The 9,055-nt window shown below is 54.0% G+C and overlaps 1 protein-coding gene across 1 annotated transcript in view; it reads right to left on the minus strand.

Annotated features, from left to right (window-relative positions):
• LOC132385381 (T-lymphocyte activation antigen CD86-like) overlaps window positions 1-8,800 on the minus strand; it is a 32,144-nt gene extending 23,344 nt beyond the window's left edge. The window contains exons 1-4 of the mRNA XM_059957418.1: window positions 8,722-8,800; window positions 8,418-8,483; window positions 4,333-4,382; window positions 3,232-3,564 (exon numbers count right to left, since the gene is read on the minus strand). Coding sequence (XP_059813401.1) covers window positions 3,232-3,564; window positions 4,333-4,381 — 382 coding nt within the window. The 5' untranslated portion in view covers window position 4,382; window positions 8,418-8,483; window positions 8,722-8,800. The remainder of the gene's footprint in view (window positions 1-3,231; window positions 3,565-4,332; window positions 4,383-8,417; window positions 8,484-8,721) is intronic.
• Between the last annotated feature and the right edge of the window lie 255 nt (window positions 8,801-9,055).

Here is a 9,055-nt window from a genome sequence, read left to right on the forward strand (position 1 = left end):
ATTACAGGGGCTTGTTAACGGTGTACAGGATATTAAGAGGATTACAGGGGGCTTGTTAGCGGTGTACAGGATATTAAGAGGATTACAGGGGGCTTGTTAGCGGTGTACGGGATATTAAGGGGATTACAGGGGCTTGTTAGCGGTGTACAGGATATTAAGAGGATTACAGGGGGCTTGTTAGCGGTGTACGGGATATTAAGGGGATTACAGGGGGCTTGTTAGCGGTGAAAGGGATATTAAGAGGATTACAGGGGGCTTGTTAGCGGTGTACAGGATATTAAGGGGATTACAGGGGGCTTGTTAGCGGTGAACGGGATATTAAGAGGATTACAGGGGCTTGTTAGCGGTGTACAGGATATTAAGAGGATTACAGGGGGCTTGTTAGCGGTGAACGGGATATTAAAGGGATTACAGGGGCTTGTTAGCGGTGAACGGGATATTATGAGGATTACAGGGGGCTTGTTAGCGGTGTACAGGATATTATGGGGATTACAGGGGCTTGTTAGCGGTGAACGGGATATTAAGGGGATTACAGGGGGCTTGTTAGCGGTGTACAGGATATTAAGGGGATTACAGGGGGCTTATTAGCGGTGAACGGGATATTAAGAGGATTACAGGGGGCTTGTTAGCGGTGTACGGGATATTAAGAGGATTACAGGGGGCTTGTTAGCGGTGTACAGGATATTAAGGGGATTACAGGGGGCTTGTTAGCGGTGAACGGGATATTAAGAGGATTACAGGGGGCTTGTTAGCGGTGAACGGGATATTAAGAGGATTACAGGGGGCTTGTTAGCGGTGAACGGGATATTAAGAGGATTACAGGGGCTTGTTAGCGGTGTACAGGATATTAAGAGGATTACAGGGGGCTTGTTAGCGGTGAACGGGATATTAAGAGGATTACAGGGGGCTTGTTAGCGGTGAACGGGATATTAAGAGGATTACAGGGGCTTGTTAGCGGTGTACAGGATATTAAGAGGATTACAGGGGGCTTGTTAGCGGTGTACGGGATATTAAGAGGATTACAGGGGGCTTGTTAGCGGTGAACGGGATATTAAGAGGATTACAGGGGGCTTGTTAGCGGTGTACAGGATATTAAGAGGATTACAGGGGGCTTGTTAGCGGTGAACGGGATATTAAGAGGATTACAGGGGGCTTGTTAGCGGTGAACGGGATATTAAGAGGATTACAGGGGGCTTGTTAGCGGTGTACAGGATATTAAGAGGATTACAGGGGGCTTGTTAGCGGTGTACGGGATATTAAGAGGATTACAGGGGGCTTGTTAGCGGTGAACGGGATATTAAGGGGATTACAGGGGGCTGTTGTGAGCACATCAGGAACATCGACATGACTGAGATGGACACATGGATGATAAAAGAGAGAGGGAAGGTTTCGATTGATATTAATATCAACGAAAGGTCAACCCTCCCCATGGGCCACAGTGCGCCCAGTGGGGAACTTTCATTTCCCTCCTGCCGTCACTGTACACTGACATTCCCCCCTGTTATAGGAGCAGCAGTGTTAAACTGGAAAGAAGGCGAAGACCTCTCCGGATAACATCCAAGGAGAAATCAGCCAGGCTGGGTCTTCGTCCCTCGGATTGTAGGAGAATGAGAGCTGTTTAAAATCATGGATGCACAGAGTTGGGGTGTCAAGAATAGAGGACACAGCGGAGGGGAGAGGTTCAACAGGGACCTGAGGGGCAATTTTTCCACCCAAAGTGTGAGGAGCATATTTGATAAGCTGGCAGAGGATGTGATTGAGGCAGATAAGATGCACTTGCCAGGTACGTGGAGGAATAGGGACTAGACAGGCGGCTGTCATGGTCAGTGGAACTACTTGGGCCAAAGGACCTGTTTGTTTCCACGTAGAAACTCTGTCGGGACTCTCGGTAGTCCTATTGGCCCAGGACTTTCATCAGTAAGAGTCACTGTAGTGTAGCTCGGGACATTCTCGAGTCTGTAAGGAGTCTCGGAAACTCCTCCTCAGGGAACGTGTGGGTCTTCCCCGGCCCAAACAGGTCGGAAAATTGTCCCGTGATTAGGTTAGGGTTAAATCGGGGTTGTTTAGAGGTGCTGAGCAGCAAGGGCGCAGTGCTTGCTGTATCTCCCTCGGTAAGCAAAGGGAAGTCAACTGCAGCGTGAAGGAGTGGGAAAGAACGAGGGGCAGTGTGTGGAATTCAGTTTCCACGAACACAGGAAAGGGCAGGCAATGAGGTACAGTGTGGAATTCAGTTACCACTAACACAGGAAAGGGCAGGCAATGAGGTACAGTGTGGAATTCAGTTACCACTAACACAGGAAAGGGCAGGCAATGAGGTACAGTGTGGAATTCAGTTACCACTAACACAGGAAAGGGCAGACAATGAAGTGCAGTGTTGTGGAATTCAGTTTCCACGAACACAGGAAAGGGCAAACAATGAGGTGCAGTGTTTGTGGCCCTTTTCCCAGTAATCGAGAAAAGGGAGGGATCAGTGAGAGTTGAGTAAATTAGTGGTGCTGATATCCAGAGGACTGAAGGCAGATACGGAACAAGTTCCTAGCCGCTCACACCATTCACACCATTCTGGGGAGAAGCAGATACTGAGTCCACAGTGAAGCAGGCCATTCAGCAAGCTGTGTTCCTGCTGACCTAACACACCCCATCTTTCTCAGCCGTTCCGACGTCCATCCGGCTAAAGATTAGTTTTATTTGTCGTGGTCACATCGAAACGTGCGGTGAAATGCATCAAACACGCGGAAATCTGCAGATGCTGGAAATTCAAACAACAACACACACAAAATGCTGGTGGAACACAGCAGGCCAGGCAGCATCTATAGGGAGAAGCACTGTCGAGGTTTCGGGCCGAGACCCTTCGTCAGGACAGTGCTTCTGCTTGTAGATGCTGCCCGGCCTGCTGTGTTCCACCAGCATTTCGTGTGTGTTGTGTGAAATGCGTCATCTGTGAAATCAACCTGAACAGTGGGGGCAGCCCGCGAGTCTCGCCTACATTGGGGGTCCTCACTGGAATCCACGGGGGCAACCCACACTGTCACAAGGAGAAAGAACGGCAGCAGCAGGGAACCGCTGCCAGCCTAACCCACTACGCGACACTTTGTTGATGTTGTCAGAGCCTCCCCCACTCCCCCTCAGAGAGCGTGTTCCACTCCCCAACCAGAAAATACGCCCCCTTGAGGGGCCCGGGGTGTTAGGCACCCCTGCCGGGGATGCCCGATGCTGCTCATTCACCCTTACCTTCGATGCTGAGGTTGACTATTCTCTGAGAGACGACCGCTCTGTTCAGGAGGATGCATTCGTACAGCCCTTCATCAGCCACCGTGAGCTCACGAAGCAGCAGGGAGAAATCCCCTCCCGTGCCGTTGGCCGGGAAGCTGGAGCGGCCGGCATAAGCAGGGTCGACACGGTCCGAGCACGGCTCTGACGGGAGGCAGAGAGCATTCACCACCTTCTCCCTGGCGCTCTGGGTCCGGCTCTTCTGCCAGTACACCCTGTCGCGCCTGGCGCTGCCTCGGCAGGGCAGGACGACCTCGCCTCCGAATGCCCCTGTGACTTGTGTTGGTTCAGATCCTGGGGAGGGAGCCGTCAAAGAGACAATCAGTTCAATCCTGGGGCTCACTTCACCCCACCCATCAATCAGGAGAGGATGTCACTCGCGGACCGACTCCGGACAGGGGACTGTCCGAGAACATCTGTACGAGCCCATCCAAAGTTCGGACAAATCAGGCAGAGTATTACTTTTGAGTCAATCCAAACATTGGACCAATCAGGAGAGTATCATAACGGGCCAATCCAGGGGAAGAGAGCAGGAGATGGGGGAGGGAGGGGAGAGGGAGAAGTGGGGGGGAGAGAAGGAGAGAAGGAGAGGGAGAGTGAGAAAGGGAGACAGAGAGAGAGGAGAGAGGGGAAAAGGAGAGGGGAGGGTGGGGGAGTGAGGGGTAGGAGGGATGGAGAGGGGGAGGGGTTGGAGAGAATGGAGGGAGGGTGAAACAAGAAGGGGAAAGGGAACGGAAAGGGGGAGAGAGGGGAACCAAAAGAGGCGGAGGGGGAAGTAAGAGAAGAGGAAAGAAAGAGGGAGGAGAGGGAAAAGGTTACTACCTCCACAAATTACCCCCTTCCTTTTCTGATTTCACCCACGCTGCAGAGATCCGATTGGATCCCTGATGTCCCTGGTGGAGGTAGAGGAAAAATTTACCCCACTCCACTATTCTCACCCCCCTCCCTCTAAGTCCTTGACCCTCGTGGTTAACTCTGCTCCCCCCACGACCATTCAAGCCCCGATTCCTCCCCCTTTGGGGGCGGCGGGGTCTGGGACCCCGGACCAGAAGCAACACCCACCTGTAGTTGTGACGATGGTCAGACACACGGTCAGAAGCAGTACCAGCATCCTGGGGAGACAGAACACTCAGCTAACAGCGGCCAGGTTAATGCAGTTCCCCCACCCACACAGCCTCCCTCATCCCCTGCTGCCGGACTTCTGGAGAAGGGAGGGTCTCGCTGAAATCTACTCAATATTGACGTTGTTCCTACAGTGGGGGAGCCTAAGACCAGGGGCACAGTCACAGAATAGAGAGACGTGCATTTCAGAAAGAGATGAGGAGGAATCTCTTCAGTCGTGGGTGGCGGATCTGTGGAATTCATTACCACAGACGGTCACTTACATCAGAGACTGGCTGCTGAGGGGGTTGAGGGATGTGGGGGGAGTGGAGAATGGGGTTGAAGAAAACAGCTGGGTCTGAATGTTTTCCGAAGATGGTAAGTCAGCTGCGGAACTCCAACACCTTGAGCATTGCTCCAGGTTTCCACCAGCTGCTGAATCTCTTTCCTGTATACTGTGAAACACTTTCTCGTCTAAAGATCAGGGAAAGGATTTGTAAATATACCTAAATAATGTAAAGAGATGTATATTGAGCTAGCATGCCTAAGGTATTTGCACAGTACTGTGTTTGTCAGCCAGTTTGAAAATCCGGCAGGAGAAAAAGATGCTGCGAATGGGGAGGGTGGAGCGCCGTGGGACAGGTGGCGGAGACGGGGGCCAGGCACGGGACAGTGGTGCGGATGCTGAGGCTCAGACGGCACAGGTCAGGCCACACTGGGCAGGTTTGCTCACAAAGAACGTGCCGGTATGGGATGGAAGGGTTTGGGCCTGTACTGACAGGAGTGTAGAAGAAGGAGGGTGGAGCGCCGTGGGACAGGTGGCGGAGACGGGGGCCAGGCACGGGACAGTGGTGCGGATGCTGAGGCTCAGACGGCACAGGTCAGGCCACACTGGGCAGGTTTGCTCACAATGAACGTGCCGGTATGGGATGGAAGGGTTTGGGCCTGTACTGACAGGAGTGTAGAAGAAGGAGGGTGGAGCGCCGTGGGACAGGTGGCGGAGACGGGGGCCAGGCACGGGACAGTGGTGCGGATGCTGAGGCTCAGACGGCACAGGTCAGGCCACACTGGGCAGGTTTGCTCACAATGAACGTGCCGGTATGGGATGGAAGGGTTTGGGCCTGTACTGACAGGAGTGTAGAAGAAGGAGGGTGGAGCGCCGTGGGACAGGTGGCGGAGACGGGGGCCAGGCACGGGACAGTGGTGCGGATGCTGAGGCTCAGACGGCACAGGTCAGGCCACACTGGGCAGGTTTGCTCACAATGAACGTGCCGGTATGGGATGGAAGGGTTTGGGCCTGTACTGACAGGAGTGTAGAAGAAGGAGGGTGGAGCGCCGTGGGACAGGTGGCGGAGACGGGGGCCAGGCACGGGACAGTGGTGCGGATGCTGAGGCTCAGACGGCACAGGTCAGGCCACACTGGGCAGGTTTGCTCACAAAGAACGTGCCGGTATGGGATGGAAGGGTTTGGGCCTGTACTGACAGGAGTGTAGAAGAAGGAGGGTGGAGCGCCGTGGGACAGGTGGCGGAGACGGGGGCCAGGCACGGGACAGTGGTGCGGATGCTGAGGCTCAGACGGCACAGGTCAGGCCACACTGGGCAGGTTTGCTCACAAAGAACGTGCCGGTATGGGATGGAAGGGTTTGGGCCTGTACTGACAGGAGTGTAGAAGAAGGAGGGTGGAGCGCCGTGGGACAGGTGGCGGAGACGGGGGCCAGGCACGGGACAGTGGTGCGGATGCTGAGGCTCAGACGGCACAGGTCAGGCCACACTGGGCAGGTTTGCTCACAATGAACGTGCCGGTATGGGATGGAAGGGTTTGGGCCTGTACTGACAGGAGTGTAGAAGAAGGAGGGTGGAGCGCCGTGGGACAGGTGGCGGAGACGGGGGCCAGGCACGGGACAGTGGTGCGGATGCTGAGGCTCAGACGGCACAGGTCAGGCCACACTGGGCAGGTTTGCTCACAAAGAACGTGCCGGTATGGGATGGAAGGGTTTGGGCCTGTACTGACAGGAGTGTAGAAGAAGGAGGGTGGAGCGCCGTGGGACAGGTGGCGGAGACGGGGGCCAGGCACGGGACAGTGGTGCGGATGCTGAGGCTCAGACGGCACAGGTCAGGCCACACTGGGCAGGTTTGCTCACAAAGAACGTGCCGGTATGGGATGGAAGGGTTTGGGCCTGTACTGACAGGAGTGTAGAAGAAGGAGGGTGGAGCGCCGTGGGACAGGTGGCGGAGACGGGGGCCAGGCACGGGACAGTGGTGCGGATGCAGACACACCAAGCCTGGAGACCCCAGGCAAGTCATTGGATTCCAACAGCTGGTTTATTGATCATTACAGAACGTCTCTCCCCTCTCCCTTCCCCTTTTCCCACCCATGATTCCCCTCTCCCTGCCCCCTTCCCACTCTCAGTCCACAAAAGAGACCCCTATCAGAATCTGGTTTATCATCACTCACCTGTGTCATGAAATTTGTTTTTTGTGCAGCAGTACAGTAACATTACTACTGCATTGTGCCAAAGTCTTAGACTCGAGGTGTATGTCCCTGAGACTTTGGATAGTACTGTGTGTGTTTGTAAAATGACTGTTTATGAAAGGGATCAAAGTTTAATCCGTTTGTCACCCGGCCAATTGTCTGCTCCACACATCAGCCTGAAGCCAAGATAAATTGGTTTATTATTGTCACATGTTGAAGTTCGGATAAGTACATGGATTGAAGGGTTATGGTGGGCTTTGGTCCAGCTGTAGGTCGATGGAACTAGACAGGATAGCATTTCTAGATGGGCCAAAGGGCCTGTTTCTGTACTGTAGACTCTGTGTACCGGGGTAGTACAAGGGAAAGCAATGACAGAATGCCGGAGAAAGTGTTAGAGTTACAGAGAGAGAGAGAGCAGATCAGGCGGACAGTGAGATGCAAATCCATAATGGATTATATCGTCAGCTCAAGAATGCGCTTTATCCAAACGGGAAACCATTCAATAGTCTCATAACAGCAGGGTGGCAGCTGTCCCTGAGCCCAGTGCTCACATGTCTTCTCCATCCTGACTCTGTCTGAACAACAACTGAATGTCAGGAACATGTCTGCATGGTTTTTAAGCATTGAGATTGGCTCATTGGCTGTTTTCATTAACAGGTATTCAAGAGTAGCTATTGAAGTGGCCGTTGAGTGTAGTATGGAATGATAAAACCGGAGGCACACACACTAAATTTTCGCAGATGTGTCACAGAAAACATCCCATCCAAATACATAATCCTCTGCCCATGAACGGAGACAAGAGATTCTGCAGATGCTGGAAAGCCACAGCAACGCACAAAATGAACAGTCGAAGCTTCGGGCCGAGATCCCGCCCCTCATTTACCACCTGCCGGCAGGTCTCCCTGGGGGGAAAGTCGGACCCAGCCCGGATCTGAAAGGAGGTACCACGCACACAAAATGCTGGAGGAACTCAGCAGGTCACGCCGGAGAGGAATAAACAGTTGACCCTTCTTCAAGACCAAGACCCTCTTAGCATCTTACCCTCGCCTCCCGCTTCCCCTCTCCCGTCTCCCCTCCTGTCCAGTCCTGATGCAGAGCCTCAGCCCAACTCTTTACTCTCCTCCGGTGCCCATGATAGAGTGCAAAGGAAAGGGAAGTCGTGCCCACGAACTCCAGGACCGACAGGGTCTGGCCCATCCTGACAAGGGGAGATAAGGAGGAAGTGGAAATGCAGCCTGGGAGATAGCCATCCCTTCGGGACCAGCGGAACGAGAGGAAGGGTAGACCCCAGGAAACTGCGCACCGACCCGGGGTCAGAGCAACCCGCTCGATCGGGTCCTCATCCGTTCATCTCCCAACCCCTCCTCCCTCCGACTCAGCGGCCGTAACGCCGGCCGTCTCTGGGACGCGCTCTCCGAAAGCGGCGGCTCACCTTCTCCAGCGGGACTGGGTCCGCCTCGCTGACAATCACCGAGTGACACTTCCACGGAAATTCAGAAACTCTCTCCTCTCTCCAACCCTCCCTCTGAATTCGAGCAAATCTTGCACACAACCGCGAGAGAGAAAAACATACCCCGGTACCTCAGCAAATCTGGTAAAACTGCGGCGAAATCCCGTGGACGAGACTTTGATCAAATGTCTGCAGAAGAAGGCATTGAACCAGTCAGTTAACAATATTGCCAGGCTGACGCCCGAGGGGTTTTCCGAAGAAGATCGGACCTAATTTCTTTTCTTCTCTCTCTCCCTCTCTCCCTCCCTCTCTCTCTCTCCCTCTTTCTTTCTTTCTTCTCCCCCCCCTCCCCAAAGTCCACAACTACAGGCGGCAGGAGCCCTGCAGCGCGAAGGGAGGGCGAGCCTGTCCCCAGGGGACCGCTTACCTTGCAAACCCAGAGAACAGGGTCAGAGCGCGGCAGAGCCACACCGCGGCATCGCGCAAAGGAAGAGATCGTCCGATAGACTAATTTTAAAGCTCAGAGGCTCCGCCCACGGGATTGCCAATAATTCCCATTATTTATGAAGAGGATTGCGATCCGCTTGTTCACCGTCCCTTTCCTAGAACCGTTTTCACGCCCTTCACTAGCTGAACTCCCACAAGAAGCGAGCCTCTGCACAAAAACAACTGAAACCCGTGCGGTTTCTTGAGAAGCTAATCACAGAAGACCCGTGATCACTTGACGGATCCTGGCGGGATGGAGCCTCCCCTCGGGGTAA

This window comes from Hypanus sabinus, assembly GCF_030144855.1.
Source record: "Hypanus sabinus isolate sHypSab1 chromosome 1 unlocalized genomic scaffold, sHypSab1.hap1 SUPER_1_unloc_13, whole genome shotgun sequence".
NCBI classification, from domain to species: domain Eukaryota; kingdom Metazoa; phylum Chordata; class Chondrichthyes; order Myliobatiformes; family Dasyatidae; genus Hypanus; species Hypanus sabinus.